The sequence below is a fragment of the Monodon monoceros genome, unplaced genomic scaffold (genome assembly GCF_005190385.1).
Source record: "Monodon monoceros isolate NGI ecotype Baffin Bay Population unplaced genomic scaffold, NGI_Narwhal_1 Super_Scaffold_7, whole genome shotgun sequence".
Taxonomy (NCBI): domain Eukaryota; kingdom Metazoa; phylum Chordata; class Mammalia; order Artiodactyla; family Monodontidae; genus Monodon; species Monodon monoceros.
In genome coordinates, this window is record NW_021703784.1 from 68,922,234 (window position 1) to 68,946,632 (window position 24,399).

The 24,399-nt window shown below is 50.2% G+C and overlaps 1 protein-coding gene across 9 annotated transcripts in view; it reads right to left on the reverse strand.

The window, feature by feature from the left end:
- The window catches only part of PLEKHA7 (pleckstrin homology domain containing A7), a 209,981-nt gene extending 188,915 nt beyond the window's left edge, over positions 1-21,066 (reverse strand). For all 9 annotated transcript variants that reach the window (XM_029207393.1, XM_029207390.1, XM_029207388.1 and 6 more), the window contains exons 1-3: positions 20,967-21,066; positions 20,774-20,850; positions 20,622-20,679 (exon numbers count right to left, since the gene is read on the reverse strand). In XM_029207393.1, coding sequence (XP_029063226.1) covers positions 20,622-20,679; positions 20,774-20,850; positions 20,967-21,049 — 218 coding nt within the window. In that variant the 5' untranslated portion in view covers positions 21,050-21,066. The remainder of the gene's footprint in view (positions 1-20,621; positions 20,680-20,773; positions 20,851-20,966) is intronic.
- Positions 21,067-24,399: the final 3,333 nt, after the last annotated feature.

Here is a 24,399-nt window from a genome sequence, read left to right on the forward strand (position 1 = left end):
AATTCTGATTCTAACCCTGTGTTTGCTCCACCACCCCTGGAGGCACATACAACCCTGGAGTCTGCTGAGGAGATCTGGGTTTGGGAGAGATACAATCTAAACCCTTCTCTTCTGTACCCCCTCCAGGACCCATACCCAGAACAGCAGAGACACAGCCACAGTCAGGGGCTCTGGGCAGAGGAATGATAGAGGGCATTTAGTCCATACTCTCCACTGCTTCCATCTGTGCTTGATTACCTCTGGTGACAGTATCTCACTACATCCTGAGATACGTTAGAAGGTTCTGTTATAAACCTGGAGCCAAAACCTTTCTCTGTAGCTTTCCCAGAGAATAAGACTCTTCTACGTGACAGCCCTTCAGATATTTGCAGCCAGCCCCCATTTTCCTGTGGGTTTCCTCTTCCCCACATGAAACACCCCCAGTTCCTGAAGATGTTCTTCAGGAGACAAGGTTTCCAGTGCCCATCACAGCCAGAAGGGCTTAATCTAGTCACAGCCCTCTTAAAAGGGTGATCTCAGAAGGGACCCCAATACTCCATCTGTGATCTCCCCCAAGCAGGGCAGCACCACCATCTCCCATGTCATGAGCACTATACTTCCATTAATGCAGGCTAAAACAAAATTAGCATCCTGGCTGGTCACATCATCCCGTAGACTCCTATGGAGTCCTCGGTCAATAAACCCCTTTGCCTAGAGTTGCACCTCCAAGAGGATCCTGGCTGTGCTGGGGCATGGACGAAACTCATTCTCCTCAGCTGGATAGAGCAGAAAGCGCGGGAACTTTGGAATCAGACCTGGGTTGGAATCCTGGTCCTGCCACTTATTTACTAAGTGACCCAGACAAATTACTCACCCCCTCCAAATTTCAATTTCCTCAGCTACAAAACAGAGGAATATTTTTACCTCAGCAGTCCGATTTTAGGAATAAATAAGATAAAGTATGTAAGCACCTAGCCAAGAACAAGATCTTGCCCAAGGTCAAGTAACTGGTTGGGTCAAACCAAGCCTGCCAACCCAAAGCTTTGTGGCCTTAGTCACCATGCTCCAGCCTCACCCTGTTTTCTTTGTCCCACGGCCTTTCCATGCTGAATATCATCCTTGGTTTGTCTTTCTCCCTGCACTGGACTGTAAATTCCTTGACGACATCTTTGTCTTTGTAGCCCCAGAATCTGGCATGGTGCCACCTGGTGCAGAGTAGGAGCTAATAAATGCTGATAAACAAATGATTACATGAACAAATTAATTGAACTAATATCAAGAAGACAGGCCCTTTCTCTAATCTCACCAGCATGGGCTGGGTAGCAAGAAGCATTTATTTCATAAGGGCTTTAAGATACTGAATCATGCCAGCACTTCCCACTCCCCCTAAAACAGGGAAGCCCATTGCACAGTCCCCATTCTTTCCTCAGGCTCCTCCCCTACCCAGGATATAACAAAGTTCTGCCTTCCCAACCACAAAATCTCAAAGACTGGTGAGATTTGCTCTAAGCTGCTCCCAGAGCCAGGCTGAGCTGCATGTACTCATATGCGCATTGTTTGGGATGGTCCCTGGTGACCCCAGGATGCACAGGTCCTATGTGGGGAGAAGGCTGGTGCCAGGGTTTCTCCAGACCCAGATTGCTGGGGCTTCATTAAAAACATCTTCTCCCTATTCTCAGGTAATTAATAATGGGAGAAAAAAATATCTGTTCATATTCAACAGGCTGTCTTAAAATCACCCAAGTCACACCTGATAGAGCATTCCTGTCTCTCCATCTGTGCCACTGCTTAATGCCACACTGCCCCTGTGACTCATAGACTAACAGTTTTTTACAGCCTGGTTGTGAGTTCCCCTTTAGAGCCTTTCCTAGTTATTCCCAAGGCTCTGAAGTCAGTGAGAGCCTTGATTACATCACTTCTGAGCCTTAATTTCCCCCATACATCATAGGGGCACTCAATCATCAACCTCGAGGTTGGAACATGGTTAAGAGTGAAATAACCATTGCGACCACGTGCTACAAACAACAGGTGTTCACTGAACCTCGGTTTCTTTCCTTCCAGTCTATTACATCCTGAGCCCTGAATCAGACTGTTTTCCTGGGCATAGCTCAGCTCCAACTCTGCAGGGAGAACGTCGAGAGATGGACACCATCTCCTCTGGCCACCATAAGTATTTGTATGGCTTTGAGAACTCAAAGGGCATGGTTACCTCATGGTTAGTTGGTAAGCCAACCCATTTTAATTCCCCGTGGTCAATGTGGACAGGCATGATAGAAAACGTCTATTTTCAGATGATTCCCCAGAAGGGGTGACTGGAAGCCAGCATGGAGACAAATAAGGACGGCATGTGGTCCCCACACTGGAGAGGAGTCTCTGGGGACACCTGAGACAGAGCACCCAAGGCCTGTGCCTCTCAGGCCACAGCAGGGAGGCACCACTCAATGGCTGACGGGCTTCTCAGGCAGAGTCCCAAGGAAAGACTATCACAGAGTTCAGTGAACCATTTAATAAATTCATCCAACACTTATTTTCTCTCACCACACACACAAGAAAAAGTAACCATGTGAAGTGATGCATGTGTTAACTACCTCGATTGTCGTGATCATTTCACAATGTGCATGTATATCAAAATGCCAAGTAATACATCTTAAATATATACAATTTTTATTTGTCAATCATACCTCATCAAGCTAAAAAAACTATTTTCTGAACACCTACTTGTTCCAACCACTATTCTAGGCACTAGAGGTACAGCCTTGAACAAAACAGGCACTATTCTGTGTCATCACGGACGTCAAATTCTAGTGGGACTACTGGGCATATACCCTGATAAAACCATAATTTAAAGGAGTCATGTACCACAATGCTCATTGCAGCTCTATTTACAATAGCCAGGACATGGAAGCAACCTAAGTTTCCATCAACAGATGATTGGATAAAGAAGATGTGGCACATATATACAATGGAATATTATTCAGCCATAAAAAGTAACGAAATTGAGTTACTTGTAGTGAGGTGGATGGACCTAGAGTCTGTCATACAGAGTGAAGTAAGTCAGAAAGAGAAAGACAAATACCGTATGCTAACACATATAATGGAATCTAAGAAAAAAGGTTCTGAAGAACCTAGGGGCAGGACAGGAATAAAGACGCAGATGTGGAGAATGGACTTGAGGACAAGGGGAGGGAGAAGGGTAAGCTGGGACGAAGTGAGAGATTGGCATGGACATATACACACTACCAAATGTAAAACAGAAGCAGCCAATAGCACAGGGAGATCGGCTGGGTGTTTTGTGACCACCTAGAGGGGTGGGATAGGGAGGGCGGGAGGGAGACGCAAGAGGGAGGAGATATGGGGATACATGTATATGTATAGCTGATTCACTTTGTTATACAGCAGAAACTAACACATCATTATAAAGCAATTATACTCCAATAAAGATGTTAAAAAAAATTCTAGTGGGAGGCAACTAAACAAGTTAAAATTGTAATATGTCTGGGTCGAGTTGAGAATTCTAAAAAAAGAAAAAAAGAAAGTAGAGTTAAGGAAGTAGATTGTGCTGGGGGAGAGGAGTCAAGAAAGGCCACCTTGGCACAGTGGTTAAGAATCCGCCTGCCAATGCGGAGGACACAGTTTCGATCCCTGGTACAGAAAGATCCCACATGCTGTGGACCAACTAAGCCCATGTGCCACAACTACTGAGCTTGCGCTCTAGAGTCCGGGAACCGCAACTACTGAGCCTGCGAGCCACAACTACTGAAGCCCGCGCGCCTAGAGCCTGTGCTCCACAACCAGAGAAGCCACCGCTGTAAGAAGCCCACACACCGTAACGAAGAGTAGCCCCCGCTCGACACAACTAGAGAAAGCCTGTGCACAGCAACGAAGACCCAATGCAACCAAAAATAAAATAAATTAAAAAAAAAAAAAAAAAGAAAGGCCACCTTGAAGGGGTGACACCTGAGCAGAGACTTGAAAAAAGTGAGGGAGCAGTAGGCTGTGGGAATATCTGAAGGAAAACATCCCAGACAGAGGGAACAGTGAGTGCAAGGGCCCTACAGCTGGTTGTGCTCACGTGTTTGAGGAACAGCAAGGAGGCCAACGTGGCTGGAGCAGAGTGTCAGGGAGAACAGGAAGAAATGAGGTGATGGGGTTCGGGGGGGAGCAAACAACACAGGGCCTCAAGGGTCACTGTGAGGACCCTGGATTCTCTGTGTGAGATGGGAACCCTTAGGTGGTTTGAGGTGATCCAACTTCCTTGGCTCGCACTCCCTCGTGCCACATTCCCGTCAGGCTCTGAGTACCGGGAGCCCACTCCTACAGGATCAAAGTTCCCAGCAATTTTAAACATGGCCTCGGGCTCCAATCCACCAGAAACAGCCAGCACCTGTGGGTCATCCATGGAGGCTTTTGCTCTCTCAATTCTGGAGGTTCTCTCTGCTGGTGGCACGGACCTCCCAGAGCCGTTCAGATGAAGGACCAGTGAGCACACAGTAGGTGCCGAAGAAGTGGTTGTTCTATGGTTACAGAAACAAGCCTGGGGCACGCTCCTGACTCAGGACTGCAGACCCGAAAAACAACACCAGGGGCCACGGTTAGACGGTTCCACCTCACATGCCTGCAATGTCATTTCCACACAATTTCCATCATACCCACAACCTCAGTTAAAGTTTAAAAGTCCTGCGCAAGGACCTTCAGCAGATCCTGCATATAAATCATCAACCACAGAAATAAGTCCTGAAGGCCTCAGAGAAATCAGGACGGACCAAAGAAAAATGAGGCAGAGGGCCTAAGAGAAAAGTGAAAGGCTTCTCCATTTTCCTCTTTTCTACTATCTCTGGGTGGGATTTAAGGAAGTTGGGAGGGAGAAGGAACGAGGGAGTAAAGGGTGTTACTGTCTGTCAGATAGTTAAGTCTGTGAAGAATTATGATGCACTGTGGGGAACAAAAGCCTAAATATAAAGAGTTCTTCCTCCAAGTCTTCTTCACTTGGAGTTACATTTAGTTCCATTAACCTGAGTCCACTAACCTATTTTCATCCCCTTACTTCTCTTACTCTCAGTCCCCGTACCCTTTCCCAGAAGCACACGGGCCTGCGAACCGGACTTCCCCTGTCGGTGGGATGGGGCCGAGGCCACCTGGCGACAGGACTTCTGCACACAGCACAGGCTGAGGAGGGACGAGGTAAGGAGGGCAAGGCCGCCCTTGGCAGCTGTCCCTTAGAAGGCCCCGGCGTTTGAGCGAGGGTGAGGGTGGCTCTCGCACTTCCAGGGGGTCAGGTTTTAACTAGGTCACCACTTGGACACTCACACCACCACTCACTCTTTATCTTCATCTCTTTCTATTTTAAGGCAGGAGTGCTGCCAGGCAGTGGTGTGGGTTTCCCAGCTTCTCCTCCTCTGGAGGCCAAGCCCTCACCTGCCAGGTGGGATGTCTTGCAGGCTTCAACCTACTTCCTCCAGCCCCACCTCTCTGGACTCCTGAGCCAGAGTTTGGGAGAGTGACCAGCACACCCAGGATATCTCACCTTCCTCCCTCACAACCCCGGGGGCTCCGTCACAGCCCTCCTTAAGCCCAGATCCACACCACCCTCACGATGAAGCCCCAGCTCCTCTAAGCAGCCCTTCCTGCAGCCTCCTTCCTCTCTCAATGTCCTTGAACATGCCATGTTCTCACCTAGCTCTGCCCATGCTGCTTCCTCTCCCTTGAACATCCAAACTCTCTTTCACCACCCAACAAATTCCTGCTTGTTTTCCAAGGTCCAGCTCAGGCTCCTCCCACCCCCCCAGGAAGCCTTCCCTGGCCACCCCTCTATGTGCCCCTCTAATCCCCATGCTTCCCTTATCAAGTCATTTGCACAGTATCCTCTAGGTGTTGACGTCTGTGTCCCCACCAGAGAACAGGCTCCTAAGCTCCTTGAGGACACCAATGGCACTTTGATTCCTTAAATGAATGCCTACCATGTACCAGATACCTCCTGAGAGCCAGCGATATACCAGTGAACACAACAGAGAAAATGCCTGCCCTCATGGAGCTCATATTCTAGTGATAATAATAGTGAGCACTCAAGAGTACTTTATTCAAGGGACTTCCCTGCTGGCGCAATGGTTAAGAATCCACCTGCCAACGCAGGGAACACGGGTTAGAGCCCTGGTCCGGGAAGATCCCACATGCCACGGAGCAACTAAGCCCGTGCGCCACAACTTCTGAGCTTGCGCTCTAGAGCCCGCAAGCCACAACTACTGAAGCCCTCACGCTTAGAGCCCATGCTCCGCAACGAGAAGCCACCGCAATGAGAAGCCCACGCACCGCAACAAAGAGTAGCCCCCACTCGCCACAACTAGAGAAGCCCGCGCACAGCAACGAAGACCCAATGCAGCCAAAAATAAATTAATTAATTAAAATAAATTTATAAAAAAGAGTACTTCATTCAAGACTATTCTGAGTATTTAATGTTAATTCATTTAATCTCCACCACAATTATTATTATCCCCATTTCACAGAGGAAGAAACTGAGGCTCCATATTACATAATTTTTTAAATAAATTTATTTATTCATTTATTTAATTTTTGGCTACATTGGGTCTTCGCTGCTGCACGCGGGTTTTCTCTAGTTGCTGAGAGCGGGGTCCACTCTTCGTTGCGGTGCGCGGGCCTCTCATTGCGGTGGCTTCTCCTGTTGCGGAGCACGGGCTCTAGGCGCATGGGTTTCAGTAGCTGTGGCACACAGGCTTCAGTAGTTGTGGCTTGCAGGCTCTAGAGTGCAGGCTCAGTAGTTGTGGCACATGGGTCCAGTTGCTCCGCGGCATCTGGGATCTTCCCAGACCAGGGCTCGAACCCGTGTCCCCTGCATTGGCAGGCGGATTCTTAACCACTGCGCCACCGGGGAAGCCCCACCATATTACATAATTTGCTCAGGATCCACAAGCTAGTAAGTGGTAGGGCTGGGATTCAAACCCAGGCAATCTTGTGCTAGACCATGCTCCCAACCACTGGGCCTTTCTGCCTCCCAAAACTGTTTTCTCTACTCTGCTTTACCCATTTTGGTATCCACAGTGCCCAGGCTGGTGCTTGGCACACACTGAGAGCTCAGTAAAGGTCTGCTAAATGAAGGGACCGCCCCCCCAATAATGAACGCTGGTCCCCCTGCCTGAGGCACCCACTCCTCCTCTCATCCCCACCCAGTCCAGCTCACAAGACCCCTCAGTCTTCCCTGACTCATCCAGCTACTGAATTATTTCCTCCTGGACGCTCCTCTCCATGCTGTACCTGTACTACTTACCTGACCCTTAATCACACACCGCCTGACCATCCTATGGCCTGAAACTCTGTGGACATCTTGTTTCGCCAGCTCCCTGATATCCCCCAGAGTACAACAACTATGGTGCCAAGCACACAGCAAAAGTGGACACAGAAATACTAAACTGAATCTTGCCTCCCCTCTCCATTTTTCCATTATCACGGGAGCTGTTTTTCCCCTTGCCCTGGGGAAGCAAGCCAGGGTCCGGGTCAGACACAACCTTTGCTGCAACTATATCTGAATTGCCTAAACCCATAAGCTGTAACAGCCACGGTCATAATTAGGGTGCAGCTATGGTTAAAACCAGCAAGTAGAGTGGGCCATTTTTAACCCCTTGGGCAAAATACATCAAGCTGTTCAATGCCCTCTATGAGAAAATGCCCATAACTGAGAATCTGAGCTAGGCAGTACCCACAGGTACCCTCTGTGTACATCACAAGACAAGAGCCCCTGCGGGATGTAAGTCAAGGAATCGCCCAAATACGCTTGGACCAGTGCAGCCACTACAGAAAAAAAGACAAAATACCCACTGTTAATGGAAATACTTGCTAAAATTGAACGAACTCTAAAATGTTCCGGGGATTGAGTACTTTACATGTATTATTCTCATGCAACCAGTGCAAAAAGCCCATGGGGCAGATGCCAGCGCTTGCCCCATTTTATTTAGAGGTTAAATAAAACGACGTGGCCACAAAGTTGGGCTGCTTATGCGCTCGCCCACAACCCCAGAGCTGCCCTATCTGAAGCCTGGAGTGGAACAGCTGAACTGTATGTGAGCCTGAGTCCAAACGGAAGCACTCAGCACTCAGGGAGGTGGTCCCTCCACCTATTCCACCTGCTAACAACACCGCAGGCAGGTGCAGCCAGGGCTGGGAGGGGAATAGGCCTGAGGCCACATCCAGCTCCAGAAAGGTTCAGAGGGGCAGGGTTGGGCGGAGGAGGGGGGTAGGGGGAGGTATCAATCTGCAGTGGGAAGTAGGCCGAGCTACCAGGTCCTTTTCTCACGTCACACAAGCATGGGTCCGTTGTGGATCTGTCAGAACCCAATGAGATTGCCCTGCCCAGAGGCTCTGCTTGTGAGCCAAGGACATTTCTGCTCCCTCCCCCAGGTGGCCAGTGCTCCCATCACCACCCCCCTTACAATAACCCTGAGGCGACTATGGGGACAGAAAAGCCAGCCACCTTCTCCCTGCTTCAGCCCACAGACTGCCTCCCTCTCCTCCCACTAGGAATGTCCGAGGACAGGGGCCTGAGCAATAACCCGGAGGCTGCAGGAAAGTACTAGATGTGAGGTTTTCATGCTAACTCTCCTCAAAAGGCCAAACCTTTTCACTATGAAGAGGAGTTGATTTTCAAAATCTTCTTTCCACTTTGGGTTGGACTAGGGGAGGGAGGTGTCCATCCCTAAAAGGAGTCAGGTCCAAAGGAAAAGCTTTTGGTTAAAAGGATCTGTTTCCTCTCCTAGACCCCATGCTCCTGCAAGAGAGGAGAGGAGGAGTGGCTCAGGGAGCAGGGGAACCTAACCAGCCCGTGGCTTTCCTCTATCACTGGCATTCTTGGCAGAGAAAGATGGTGAAGACCTGGGGGCCTGCCTCAGCCAATCTATGAGCTCAGGATATGGTCCTCTGGACAGAGTCTGTAAGAGCCATTTCCAGGCACACCCTCTCTGGGAGGGACCACTGCAAAGTCCAGGGGGCTCTCTACAATTGGATGTACCGTGTGTTAGGGCAGGGTGGGGATGATTCCTACCAGACCAGCCAGGGCTCTGTCCAGGAGCTGACGCAACAGAAGGCCTGACACGGTTTGCTCCCAGTTGAGTCCTAGGCCAACAGCTCAGACCACATCGCTGCCTCTCTCTCCCCGGCCACAGTCCCTCAGTGACGTGTGTGAAGCTAGAGCTTTTCCCTGAAACAAAATGGAGCCAGTCTCCACAGCACGGCCCACCATGGAATGTGGTGGAGACAGGCCAAGCAGGGCACAAAGGGACCATGAGGACCCCAAATAAGGACAGTTGGGGTTGATCCCACCCCTGCCACCTAACACCTGTTCCGAGAGTTCCGTAACCTCCCTCATCTATAAAGTGAGGATCATACCAGGACCTGCCTCATAGGGTTGGTACAAGGGTTATATGAGCCCACATCTGTTAAGCCCCTAGAACAGCGCACATAGTGTGCACTAGATAAACATTTATAAAACAAACAAGGAAATGAGGACTCAACAAAAGCAACCGGCTTCTCACTGTGACAGTCCCCCTGCCCCAGCACTCAGCTTACTGCACCCGAAAACCAAGGAAAATCCAACAAAGGCCTTAAAGAAAAAAAGAATTCTCAAACCCTTCCACGAACTCAAGGAGGCAATCCAGCACCAACCGGGTCCTCCCTGCCCCAAGGAGCAGAGACTCAAAAGGCCCAGCAAGGCCAGTGCACAACATGATCGTCATATCCTAAGTCACTGTGCTCCTCAGACACACGGAGTTTTGGAAACAGAAAGAGTGTGTTCCGGATTCTCATTTAAATTATCTATCCATTCACAGGCTAGGAAGCCAATTATTCTTCCCTCCCCCAAAGAACTAATGTCACCCGCCCAGAGTTTTAGAAACCATATGGTGCCAAACACACCAACACATCCATGCATTTTCAGGTGAGGAGGGCCGGGGGAAAGTCGAAGCAGAGGCGGAGCGAGCTCTCTCCAGCTCCCACCTACACACCAGGGCTAAAAAAGAATGTAATTATTCAAAGTCTCGGCAAATGGATGTAATTTCAGGTACCGCCAATTCTGCTTAGAAATACATTAATGGGTACAGGGATTATAGATATTTAGCTTCACAGCATCCATGTGTCTATTTTTTTTAAATCCCCAGGTCAAAATGTGTTGAGAAATCTTTCCAAACACGTTCATGGGCAGGCAAGGGAATGATTTGCCCTCCCTGGGACCCCTGACCACTGACTTTGTGTCCCTCCTCACCCCTTCAGCTTACAGCCCCAATTTACTCCTAACTCCAGTCAAGCCTCTCTCCTTGTGTGCCTGCCAGTGTCAAGAGGGTCATGCCAAACGTCAGATCAACAAACCCACACTGACTTGGTTGAGCAGCGACTCTGTGCCTGACACTGTCCCCAGGGAGTCGGTGAGCCGTTCACGGCACTGAGTCACAATCCTGCCCCCACCCCATCTTCCCCAGGACCAGCTCAGGAAAGACTGCAACACCAGACTCCTCTAAGATTCATCATCGCAACTGTCTGCCAGGATACATTTATTCTTCTCCCACACGGAAGAAGCATTCCCATTTCTCAACTTAATTGCGGCTGCTTGCCTGCTCTGGCTATCAATGTCAATCACTCAGAACGACCCTCCCCTCACCCCAGCCCCTCCTCTGCCCTCAGGAGGATCTCTAAGTGGTCATGGGGTTCTGAGATGCGTAATGGCTAGCCCACCCCTCAGGCAGACACAGTTCCCACTCAATGGTCACCCAAAAGACCAGCCACACTGCCAACTTGGGGGCTGACAGCATCATCTGGGCAGAGGGGAGGAGAGCATATTCCCAGCCTCCACGGAGGAAACCAGAGGTCCCAGGGAGCCTGGCTCTCCAGGATCTAACTGGGGTCACGGGCTGGGCATTACTGATAGCTATACCCACTGACGCTCTGTCAAGGCCTTTCTCGAAGCTCCATCCAATGAATCCTGACAGACGTCCTCTCTAAATGAAAGGGCTCACGAGGCCTAAGCACCTACTATGTGCTAAACAGCATGCTGGGAGCTTCAGATGGGCCATCACATTTAATTCTCACATACCACTTGGGAGGAAAGTAGCGCAGCCATCACCGCACAGATCGGGAAGCTGAAGCTCCAAGACGTTTTCGTTTTCAGGGTCCAGAAGAATCACCCATGGAGCCTGTAATAACGCTGATTCCCAGTCCGCCCCCTAGAAGTTATGCCTCAGCACAGAACACAGCTTCTACTTCGTGTCTACCCTCCCTGCTCCCTCATCAAGTGTTTTGAGACAGATAGCAGGGTTACTGCTTCCAAAACAAAGAGCTCAGACGCCCGGCCAGGCAGTGCAAACACTAATACTAACACCTGGGAACCCTCTCCCTGGTGGTGGTGGTGGCAGCAGGGGGTGGATGGGGAGGAAATCAAAACAGCCCGTTTGGAAAATGTGTCAAACACAAATACAAGAAAAATACTCATTTTCTCTCAGGTTGGACACAGCCAGACAGGGCTTCGAGGAATCATTTCTTTGACATTTAGCAACAACCATGTAGTGCCCAGCTTCCTTTTAAAGACAAGTCTCAACAAGAAAGCACAATTCTGCCTCCTGTTAGCCTGATCCCAGGAGACTTCCCCCAAGAGAACGAGCTCCTTTGATTGGGCCCCATTTCCCCACAGGAGGAGGCTCCCTTTATGGGAGCGGCAATGGTTAATAGTTAAATGCTAGTTATTATACCATGAACGATTTGCCAGGCACTGTTCTGAGTTGGCAGTACAGTCACTGCCCCCATTTTACAGATGAAGACACAGAGAGGTTTAAGTGACCTGCCCAAGCTGGCAGCAGAGCCAAGATTTCACCCCAGGCGCCCGGACTCCAGAATCTGTGTTCTGTAACCCCCACGCAGCACCACCCCTCACACGTAGAATTTGGGGAACCCCTAGGCAAAATCCCCAATTACGTCACTCTTCTAAAGCCCAGCTACTAGTCAAGTGCGGTATCCAGGTCAAGTTCCTACTACTCAACTCGGTGCCAGCCTCTTCAGGACGCAGACAGGCACACACATACCCTCAGCCCCAGCTCCTTCGCATTTCCTCCACTGGCCTCTCCTGCCTCCAGCTGCCCACCACTCCGCTCCACAGCTGCCTGGCCTTCCTCACACTCACCCTCTGAAGCTCCCTAGGGCGCCCCCCTCAGGCTGCCAGCCCCAGTCACCCACACTGAAACCGCCCAGTATCCCTCTCCTCTCTTGGACTGGGCACTGCTGGAGGGCAGTGACCTCCATTCCTCTCCACATCGCCCAGTGGGGAGACTGGCATATAGTAGATGCTCATCAGAGTCCAGATGAAACCTGGATCAAAAGCCATCCAGCCTGTGGTCAGCCTGTGGTTAAATGCTCCTCCAGCAAGGTGCTATCTGTGGACACACACAGAACCTATCCTCTCCAAACTCGGTTTGGAGAGGACAGGCTTATTGCAGAGGTAACTGCATTAACCTAAAATACTGCTCTGCTTCCACACCTCCCGGGTCGGAGATAGTCTCATCTCTCACTTCACCCAAGGGGAGAGAACACAAGAGGCTGTGCAGCCTGGGCCCAGGCACAGGGCTGGAATGGGATCTCTGCCCCCTTCATCCCCCGAGCACACTGCCCACCTCCCCCCCAACCCCTCCCCGTGCTGCGGTGTTCCAAGGAAGCACAGGAGGTAGCCAGCAGCCCCTGGCAGAGAATGCATATGCTAACCTCACGCTGTCAGACCTCAAGAGGGTGAGGGCTCTGCCTTGGCAGGAAAAGCCCCTGAAAAACCCTGAGAACACTGACTGTGACGATGGAAACACTCTCCTGGCAGAACCTTGAAAGAGGCAGCCTGGCTCTAAGCAGGCTTAAGAGGCTCATCAGCCCCTAAGCTGTGGTCAGCTGACATCTGGGGGGAGGTCGGGGGATCTACTCCCCCAGAGCACCAGGGACCCAACCCACTGCCCTGCCTGGGAACCATCTACCCTGCCCATCATTCTTCTATCTTGTGGGGGACTTTCTGAGGGAGGCCCAAGGGGGTGTCTGCCTCAGGGTCATCAGGGAAGGTACAGAGGACCATTTTTGGGGAACAGACTGTAAAGGGAGGATTCAGGACAGAAGGAAAGGCACGATGGGAGCCAGAAGACACCTCGCACCATGACAGAAACAGTACACAAATTTGTAGCCAAAAGGACCCGGGTTCAAGTCCCAGCTCCTCCACTGATGCTCTGGCCTTGAAAAGATCTTTTAACCCTTCTCCCACCCCCTGCCTCAAATGCTTGCTTGATCTGTAAAATGAGGACAATAATAAAAATACCTGCTTCTAAAAAGAACGTACGTGTTTTTCAACAATCAAGCACCACGGAGATTATTACTGTTGACATCTGTGGCCCAGGCAGCAACAGACAATGTCTGTCCTTCAGCTGTCAGAGCCGATAACCAGGTGGCCACCCAGATTAAGGATCAGACATCTGTGCAGCCCTCTAAATGCCCAGGAAAGAGACAAACCAGGAGCCGTTTTCACACCTCATTACCCAGGGCTCTTGGTCCCCAGGTCCCGACAGCCTGGACAAGGTACCCATGGCCTTGGAACAGCATAGCTGTTGTTGGACAAGGTTATACAGTGGGATTTTTTGTTTTTTGTCTTTAATTTATTTATTTATTTTTGGCTGCGTTGGGTCTTCGTTGCTGTGAAAATCGAGAAATAAATGTTTTGACAGCCACTGAAAAACAACAGACAAATAGAACCATATTCCCCCATACTTTTCCCTCTGCCAGTATTTACTTAAGACACCCTGCCAGTCTGCTGAGATGCTGCTGTCTTACACTGAGCAAAAAAGACTCAAACCCATGCTCTTTTCTGAAGACACAGAAAACTAGAGTAAGCACCTCACTAAATCACCAAATAGTTCACATCATGAAGTGCTTTCTTAAATAAGCTCCTTTTCCCAAAGTCCTCGATTTAGGAAGCCCAAAATTTACTCCCGTAAATATCAAGAGAATGATACCTACACCCACCGTCTTCACATACGCACTGCACTGCAAATCAGGGGTCACATTCTCACCACCCACCCACTGTCCTTTCTCTGAAAAAAAGAGCCTTAAGAAGCAACTTGCCACCATTCATCTTAAAGAGGTTTTCCCAGATCTTTTCTAGGTTGGTTTTGAGACCGTGGCACAAATCATGGCTCTCAGTCCTCCCTCCGGCTCTCTACACAACACCACTCTTGTTCCTTTCGCACAGAACCTAACATTTCAATCCATGAGCCAGTTTTCACCCTTGATAAAACAAGCAGGAAATGAAATATAAAGTGTGGGATTAGGCCAAGGCTTGCCAAGCTGGGAGAACCTTTTCTTAACCTTCAACAACAAGAGGTTTCAGAATTTCCCTTCTAAATAGATGTAAGCTGCTAGTTTCCCAGAAATTCTTTGTGGAACTGCTGCTTCCTGGTTTGAAATAAAGTTGCTGGGACTGCTGTTCCCAGCAACACCTCAATGAGAAAGATGACAAATACTCGAATTAGCAGGCTGGCACGCTACAAGACAAATTTCACTACCATGAAGTTCAACATTTGTCTGGGGAGGAACATGTGGCAGACAGGACAGATTTCTTCCTGGGGTGCCCTGGAAGACTGTCCCTTGGATGATGGCTTAATTAAACCTCAAGAGGGCAGCCTCCTGGGCCATCTAGTATTCACAGGCTTCTACACCTGGTGCCTATGGCCATCTGGGGTCCCCACCTGGACATTCTGCCACCCCTGGTTCAGCCTTCACTCCCTAACTCCTCTTCTCTCCCTTTCAGACTGAACGATGGGTTTTTAGAATAAAAAAACACACACACTCTAGATATTCAGCATTATTCCAGAGGACTAATCCTTCTGAAGGAGGCTTGAAGCCTTGGTTCATGCCTGGTCTCCACTCCCTGCCTCCATAAGATGGGTCCTTAACTGCCCGCTCCCAGCGCCCTGGAGCACCAAGCCCTGCCCAGCACTGCTGCTCCTCACTCCTGTCCAGGGGGCCTGAGCACTGGCACTCTCGCCCTGTGGTGTCTCGGAGTGAGACATGATGGTGGTGATTCAGCCTATGAGGTCAATGCCCTGACGTCTGCATTTAAAGCTTTATATTCCACAGTTCAGAAATGAACCATAAGATTTACGCTAATAATTTAAATTTCTAATTTTTTTAAACTTAGGATGACATTAAATAGCAAATAGAAATGCCATAACAAGTTGAGGGAAAGCCAGCAGAAGAAAGGAAAGCGCTTTATACTTTAATACCTTTATTTTTAATACCTTTTTTTTTTTAATTTATTTATTTTATTTATTTTTGGCTGCACTGGGTCTTCGTTGCTGCGTGAGGGCTTTCTCTAGTTAGGGCAAGTAGGCTTCTCACTGCGGTGGTTTCCCTTGTTGCTGAGCACAGCCTCTAGGCTCGCGGGCTCAGTAGTTGTGGCTCACGGCTTAGTTGCTCCGTGGCATGTGGGATCTTTCCAAACCAGGGCTCGAATCCGTGTCCCCTGCATCGGCAGGCGGACTCTTAACCACTGCGCCACCAGGGAAGCCCTACTTTAATACCTTTAATGGCACTTTTTTTTTTGAACAAGAGACCCTTTACTTTCATTTTGCACAGGGTCCTGCAAATCAGGTTGCCAGTCCTGCCCCAGGATCTGCTGCGATCCAAAGGGCTGGGGAGGGGAAACTGGCCTTACTCCAAGCCTTACTCCAGCACCCACAAAGAGAATGGCACCTACACAGCATGGCCTGAAAGGCTCCAAAGCTAAAACTGAGGGGGACTTAAAGTTAGAAGAGGCCATGTGCAATCAGCTGTTTCCCACCAGGACCCTGGAGCCAAGTCACAGCAGACACCAAGGCCTGGCAACCAGAGAGGGAGGGAGGCCTGGTCCAAAGGCCAACAGATGTCCCGTTCCCCAGACGCAGAGCATGAGGTTATAAGGTGAAGAAGACAAAGGAGGCCAGGTTCCCACTTTGAGTGCTGTTCTTGACACCAAGCAACTACATCCAAGAAGCCTGAGGGTCAGGCACCAGCCTTGACAGGTGTGGCTCCTGGCCGCTTTGCTTCCTTCACCTTGCCCCGTTTCCCCTATACCCCTGATCTACTTCAATAAATACCAAATGCCTACTCAGTGCCCAGTGCTGGGCTGGGCACCAAAGTCTCAGAGAAGGCAAGACCCCTCCTCTCTGCCATTCATCCTCCTTATTGACTCAAGATCTATTCAAAGCCTGCTGTGGGGAGAACCCAACCCACAGGGTTTCATGAAACCCTGAAACCCAGCCCACTGTAACACACTAGCTCCCAAGGCCTCTTCTAGAACTTTTCCTTCATGGGTTTCATGTTTGAAAAGGCTGTGTCTGCCAAACTGTTTTTACTAAGTAATAATGCGGAATTCCCTGGAGGTCCAGTGGTTAGGACTCCATGCTTCCAACTGCAGGGGGCACGGGTTTGATCCCTGGTCAGGAAACTAAGTTCTTGATAGTCATGCGGTGCAAAAAAAAAAAAAATTAATGTCTTCCACTTCTTACTAATCAGAGACACGCACCACCACCAGACAGCATAGGACACCAGGGCTGCTGCCCTTCCAAGGCACTTCAATCCCCAGCAAAACAAAGAAGAGGTGCAGCCACATGAGCCCTGGTCAGCTTGACTCGGAGCAGTGGCACGTGGCACACAAGGCTCCTTCAAGTATCAACGCTGGCTCTCACCTGTGATCTGGGGTAGGAGCCACCACCACTACCATGGTGACCATGAAGACCTACGGTCTAGTCCCAGCTCTAACACTTCGGCCAAATTGCTGAACCCTCATGAACCTGAGTTTCATCATCTGAAAAATGGGTAAGCCCCGATCTGCTGCTTCTAGGGACTGTTAGAAGGATCAGATAAGAAAAGGTACTGGAGAAAGCCAACTGCCCTTTGCTGCCCAAATGCCCAGGATTATACAAGATTCCACATCAGTAAAATGGGACTAGTAACAGTTCCTACCTCATCAAGTTGTTGTGAGAATTAAGTCAGATAATAGCTATAAAACAGTTCCTGGCATTCTCCAAGGACTCAGAAAGATGAGCCTATTACATAATCGCTACTACTATTATTGCTGTTGCTGTTAATGACACTATTATCACAATTTTTTTTTTTTTTTTTTTTTTTGCGGTACGCGGGCCTCTCACTGTTGTGGCCTCTCCCGCTGTGGAGCACAGGCTCTGGACGCACAGGCCCAGCAGCCATGGCTCACAGGCCCAGCCACTCCACAGCATGTGGGATCCTCTCGGACCAGGGCACGAACCTATGTCCCCTGCATCGGCAGGCAGACTCCCATCCACTGCGCCACCAGGGAAGCCCCACAATTATTATCATAACTTGTTACCTGGCTAAGAGACTCATGGGAAAGTAAAGAAGTTTTAAAGTACAGGAAGTCTTCTTAGGAGATATCAGCATCACCCAGTCAAGAATTGGGGGAACCATGTTTTGTCCCAAGTTAATCCAAAAATGAACCAAAAGTGCAGAAATCAAAACTAAAATCCACCTGCCTTAGCTCAAGGTTTTCTGCTTCTAGAAATTTTTCTCTGGAAAGTATTCAAACACCTGCTAAATATCAGGAGCAACTGATGCATCCTGAAAACCTCACACAGCTCTCTGGTCCGAGGATCCACTGGGGAAAATAAAAGCAGCTGTGCCAATGCTTTGTCCCTCTAACTGAGCCCTATTAGAAATGCTCGTAGCAAATCTAAGAAAGCAGAGTGAAGCAAAACATTTTTTATGTAGGAAAAAGGAGAACAATTACCCCCAAACCCTTAAGTCTCTCAAGAAATTGTCACGGGAGGTAGGAAATATAATCAGCGGCCACAGGGTCTCAGCTTCCCCACATGGTTCACCTTTGAGCGTGGGGACACTGTGTCACATACTGCTTTCCCCTAGGCCTGAGAGGACACAGCCAAGGCCCTGGGGGGTAGGGAGCCAGAGCTTGCTGTAAGATGATCACCAGGGACTTGACACACAGTTACTATAGAAGAGTCAGCAAAAGACAGGAAGGTTGGGAGGCTGTGACTATGGCCTATAGAGTCCTACACATCCCTCAAGTCCCCCAGCCCAAGACTTTGCCTAGTACCTCATGAAAATGACCGAAACTATCAGACAGGAACACCCACCTCTCCCCTCACCAACCTTATCAACCTCCTTACATCAGCTCTGGTACTCAGCCCCTTCCTTTCCACAAATGGATGAAATGCCCTGTTCCCATCTGAGACCAGTGAGACTTAAGCCCTGGATGCCTTCCCTCCTACCTTCTCTGAAACACTACTCCAGTAATTGTCCCATCTCTTTCCTGCATCATCTATTTCTCCATCTCTTCTGGATAATTCCCATCCAAACAAAACATGCTCTACAATCTCCCTCTAAAAAAAGACACCCCCCTCCAAATGTACATCCTCTCCAGTTCTCAGCTAGTTCCTCAACTTCACTCTGTAACAAAACCACCTGAAATATTCACCTATGAATATGGACCACTTCTCTCCAGCTCCGATGCTACCTACCACCCTCAGTCAGGCCATCAATGATGCTTGCCTGGACTACAGCAACAGCCTCCTACTACTATCCCTACAGTTGCCCACCTACAGCCCACTCTAGAACAGGCAGAGAGACCATTCTGAAAATGTAAATCAGGTAATTCCCTGCCGGTCTAGTGGTTAGGACTCAGAGCTTTCACTGCCGGGGCCCAGGTTCGATCCCTGGTCGGGGAACTAAGATCCTGCAAGCCGCCAAAAAAAAAATAAAAAGTAAATCATTTGTGTCACTCCTTACCCTGGCTCACAAAGCTCTGTACCATTCAGCTCTCTCTTGTCTGTAACCTCTTCTCCTGCCACCTTCTCCCTTGTTCACCACATTCCAGACACACCCGCCTTTCTGCTCCTTGAACTCCAAGCTCTTTCGTGCCTTAAAGCCCTTCCACTGGCAGTTTCTCTCTTCTGGAAATGCTCTGCCACCTCATCTACACAAGGATGGCTCTTTCTCGTCATTCAAATTTTACCTTAAACGTCACCTATTCAGAAACACCAACACTAACCTCCCAATCCAACCAAACCACCCAGTTACTTATCACATCATCTTATTTTAATTTTCTGCATAGTAGTTACCACTATCTGACATTATTCCTGTTTGTTTTTTCCCTTATATTTCTGCTTCCTCCCCTCCCCCGCCCCCCACTCAATTGCAAGCTCCCTGAGCAGCCGACCAGTGTCTGCCTCTTCACTTCTGTAGTCCCAATGCTTACAACAATGTGTGGTACACAGGAGAAATCTAATAACATCAATGGATGCAGTTATGAGCCAGTGAGGCCCACTGACCAAGAGGTTTGAGGTCCCAGCCAGCTCCCCAACTTCTCTCTCAAATACAAATGTGAGGTAGGAGAGCAGAACCACAGTCACAGGGCTAGTTCTCATTTCTATAAATCTCATCCATCAGGATTTCAACCATCTGTCAGAGCCCAAACCGGGAGGGAGGCTCTGGGATGTTCTGGGACCATCCGAGCTTCGAATATGCTGCTCCACTACTGACTAGCAGTGTTTTAGTTGGTGAAGAAAGGAATTCTAACTCACAGTCCCCCAAAATACACCAACCTCTATCCTTTGCCTAGTTTATTCATTCAGTGAACAAACATTTACCGAGTGCCTACTCTGTGCCAGGCACTGGGGCAAAGGATCAAAAGCAGTTTCTGACCTCATGGAGCTCACCTGCGAGCAGGCAGAGGGTTGCAGAGAAACGCTGCAACCCAGGTACACGCCCAGAGAGGGAAATTAAAGACTATACTAGTGTTAGTGTCAGGACGGCGCCTTAACTCACTGCCCCTCGATTTCATTTCTACACACCTAGGTCTAGGGTACCTGACGACTGGGGCAAGGCTCCCGAGCTTCTGAGGAAAAGCCACTGACTAGCAGAGGCAGGAGTGTGATTGACAAGCAGAGGCAGGAGTGATAGTCCCGGTAAAGCGCCAGCTGAAGACACCTAGTGTTCGAGGAATGCTATTGGCTGACCGGTTCCCCTCCCCAGCCCCGTCGCTCCCCCGCAGGCCCGCGCTTTGGAGAAGTGGGGCTGCGGTGCCGATTTTCCACCACCATCCCGGACAACGTGGCCGAAAAGGAAGTCCCCCAGACGAGATGCCATTCGTCTCTTTCCCCCCCCCCCCCCCCCCCCCACCCCCGTTGCTGGACCCGAGTCAGAACCCCTACTTCTGCTCTCCCCACCCCGGGCCATCCCGGCCCCAGCACCCGCCAGACTCCGCTTAGCCCGAGACCCCAGCGCGGAGGTGTGTCCGACCGCTCACACCAGCGCCCCAATCCCGCCCAATCGCCGCGTCCCGGGCGCAGTTTGAAGCCCCGGCGCCCGCATCGGGCCGGATACCAGACCCCCGCCCGGGTCCCCCTGCGGAGATGCGGCCCCCGCCTCGCCTCCGCCTGAAGCCCGCCACACAACTCAGGCACAAAATAGCCCACATGAGTGCGGCCGCGGCGCAGTGCGCGCCAACTCGCCGGACCCGCGCGGGAGGAGGGGGGGCGGCGGCGTGGCGGGAAACGGGTCGGACCCCGAGGCACAGGTGAAGGCGCGGCGCCCCCGTCACTCACTCGATGAAGTAACTGGCGCCCTCCTCCGTGAAGCCCTCCTCCCAGCCGCGGGGCAGGTCTGTGGAAACGCGAGAAAAGTCCGGTCAAACTTGGGCCACCCAGGCGCACGACCCCCTCCCCCGAGCGCCCCACCCCACCGGCCCGGCGCCCACCTGAGCGGATCATGTGGCCAGAGTTGACTGGTTCCCCGGTGCGCGGGTGTAGCCAGGTTGTGCAGCGGAGCTGGTCGCTGCGGAGAGAGAGATGCACCTGTTAGCGCCGCCGCCGCTCTGGGGGCGCTCGCCCGGCCCCGCACCCCCGCCCGGCCCGCGCCCCAGCCCGCGTCCCCGCTTTCCCGCGCCGCACTTGATGAAGAAGACGCGGCCGTCCCGGCACACGCCGTAGGACCAGTGCTCAGGTAAAGTGTCCCGCCCGACCGCCGCCGCCATGTTCGCCGCGCACTGAGTAGCCGCGGCCGCCGCGGGGAGGGAGGGAGGGGGCGGAGGCGGGGGAGGGGGCGGTGCGGGCGGCGTGCAGGCGGGCTCGGCCCGCGCGGGCCCGGACTGCGCCCCCGGGCGCTCCATTGCGGCGCTGGCCCCTCGGGGCGCGGGCGTGCGGCGGCCAGGGCCCAGGCTGAGTCCCGGCACCGCCGCGGGAGTTCGCCGCTGCACCCGCCAGCCCCAGCGCTGTAGCCGCGGCCTTTGTCCCCGCGCCTTCCCCGCCCCCAGCCCGCCGCGCGCCCCTTGGCCCCTGAGGCCACGAGACTCGAGCAGGGCGGGGGCCGCCTTCAGGGCGCGGCGGGCCAACTCCTGAGACAGGGTGCTTCCCGAATGCGCCGGTAAACCCCACCGGACACCCACGACACAACTCTCTCCAGGAACTGTACTTCTTTCTGAACCATGGAAACCTCAACAGGTTACTTCCATATTCCCTCCGAGCCTCGGTTTCTTCCTCTGTAAAATAAAGTTAGTAATGAATACTACATGGGATTGTTTTGTAGATTAAATGAAAGAACAGTGGTGTAAAGTACTTAACTGGACCCGGGCACGTATAGGTGCTCTGTTAATCCCAGGTCAGCCATGATTTCATTTTCCCAAGTTTGCAGCTGGCGTATGAAGCAGGAGGGTGCAGATCCTCCCCCGACACACCAACACATAGCCCTGAAGCTGGAAGGAATAACAGGTCTCTGCCTTCAATTCTTGTCAAGTGACAGACAGGTGCTGAGAGCTGTGCTGCAGCTCATACATCTTTAGAAGAACAGACCCTCCAGGCGGGGGTGGGGGTGGGTGTCTGTAATGGGGGCTATGGAAGCTTCTTTGCATGACTGGAGCCTTGTCAGTCCTTGATCTCATCTCAGCTTCTGGGGGATCCCGCTCCTGGGGGATCCCTCCCCTGACCTCACTGTCTAAAGGAGACCTTTCCCCTCCTCCACTCACTATTCCTTTACTTCTGTGCACTTAGTTGACATTATTTGTGTTTGTTTATTGCCTTTTTGTTGTACATTATCACACATACACAAACACACCAGTAAAATGTCAGCTGGATGAGAGGAGGGGCCTTGTTCTGTCTCACTCACTGCCATATCCCCAGTGCCTGGAACAGTGCCTGACTCATATATATAGTCAATAAATGTGGCTTGAGTGCATGAAGAACACTCCACCCTGACATCCCTGCACACTGAGCATGGACAGAGAGGAAGCTGGGCTCTGGGAGATGTCAGGTCCAGCCTTTGAGGGACATAGGAGGTAGTTGGTGGGATGCAGCTCACATGAAAGTGAGACTGTAGGCTAGATTCAGAAAGGCGCCCCACTAGTAAGAACCTACTGTATAGCACTTTACTCAATACTCTGTAATGACCTATATTGGGAAAAGTATCTAAAAAAGAGTGGATATATGTATAAATGATTCACTTTCCTGTACAGCAAAAACTAACACAACATTGTAAATCAACTATAGAGGAAAGAAAGGAAAGGAAGGAAGGAAGGAATATGCCCCAGACACGTGGAATATGGCTGGACCCTGAAGGACTGGTCAGATTTGACTGGGAAGAACACATCCCAGAGGAGAGGGATGAGAGAGCAAACATGGGATTGTGGAAGGGGTATGGGGTGTTGAGGAGACCATAAAGGTGCCCTTCCTTAGGAACAGACAGTGGTGTTCGGGAAGGAGGCCCATATGAGTTAAAAAGAGGGAGCTGTGATTGTGGAGGACCTTGAAAACCTGTCCAAGAGGGCCTCCTCCCTTTGAGGAGATTCTTGAGCAAATTACAAGGGGAGAGTAGCGTCTTTGTTGTTAAACATTAATTTAAAAGAATGCATTAAGTGGGCAAAGGACATCAACACACAGTTCATAGAAAAGTAATACTTTTTTTGTATAAATTTATTTATTTTTGCCTGCACTGGGTCTTCGTTGCTGCAGGCGGGCTTTCTCTAGTTGTGGCAAGTGGGCTTCTTACTGTGGTGGCTCCTCTTGTTGTGGAGCATGGGCTCTAGGTGCATGGGTTTCAGTAGTTGCAGCATGCAGGTTCAGTAGTTGTGGCACACGAGCTTAGTTGCCCCGTGGCATGTGGGATCTTCCTGGACCAGGGATGGCACCCGTGTCCCCTGCATTGGCAGGCAGATTCTTAACGAATGCACCACCAGGGAAGCCCAGAAAAGTGATACTTTTAAACAAATGAAAGAATATTCAACCCCCTCATAATAGGAGGAACGCAGATTAAAATTAAGGTAAGATTTTTTAGTATCAGATTGGCAAAAATCACTTTGTAGAGAAAGACATTCTTGTTCATTGTTGGTGGGACTATAAAATAGTTGTCTCATTGAAGGCAGTTTGTCAACAGCTATTATAATTTAAATGCATATACCTTTTGACCTAGCAATTCTTCTACTAGAAATTTATCCTACATTAATGCTTACACAGGGGCACAAAGACATATATACAAGAGTATTCACTGCAACATTGTCAATAGTTACAAAAGACCAGAAACAACCTAAGTGTCTATCCCCCCAAAATGGATTTGTATAGTAACAGATGTTAACTAGATTTATTGTGGTGATGTTTTGCAATATATACAAATATTGAATCATTATGTTGTACGCTTGGAACTAATATAATGTTATATGTCAATTACACCTCAATTTTTTAAAATGGGTTAAATTATGTCATACTCCTACAATGGGTTGCTATGCAGCTGTTAAAAAGAATGAGATAGATCTCTATGTACTGGTATGGAATACTCTCTGAGATATTAAGTGAAATGTAAAACGCAGAACTGTGTATGTGGTATGCTGCTATTAATATATAGGTGCATCATGGCTAAATAAGATACCCTTAATTTGTGTCCTGCCTTCAACAACAACAATATGGCATCCATCCATGGACAAGAGTGCGTTTATGGGAGCTGTGGGATTCAGCACCATATGCCAAGGGACCCAGGAGGAGTCTCACCCACACATGTTTCAGGCAATAGACGTACAAACCTTGGTCCCAGCTGTGGACCCTGAGGGGCCCACAAACCAACTGCAGTCCCTCTCAGACACAGTCTAGGGGCCGTGGCAAACACTGTCTTGGAAAATCACCCACAGACAAGAGGGTCTTTGTGGAAGTCCAGGTTTGGTGTAAAGTTCCAGCACACCACTGAAGCAAAAAAATACAAGTTTGGATGCATTGAAAAGGGCAGTTAGTAAAAACTAGAGGAGGGAGCTGCTCTTTCAAATGCAAAGACAGCAACACAAAACTTCAAGAAACATGAAAAATCAGTGAAACATGACACCACCAAAGGATCACAATAATCTTCCAG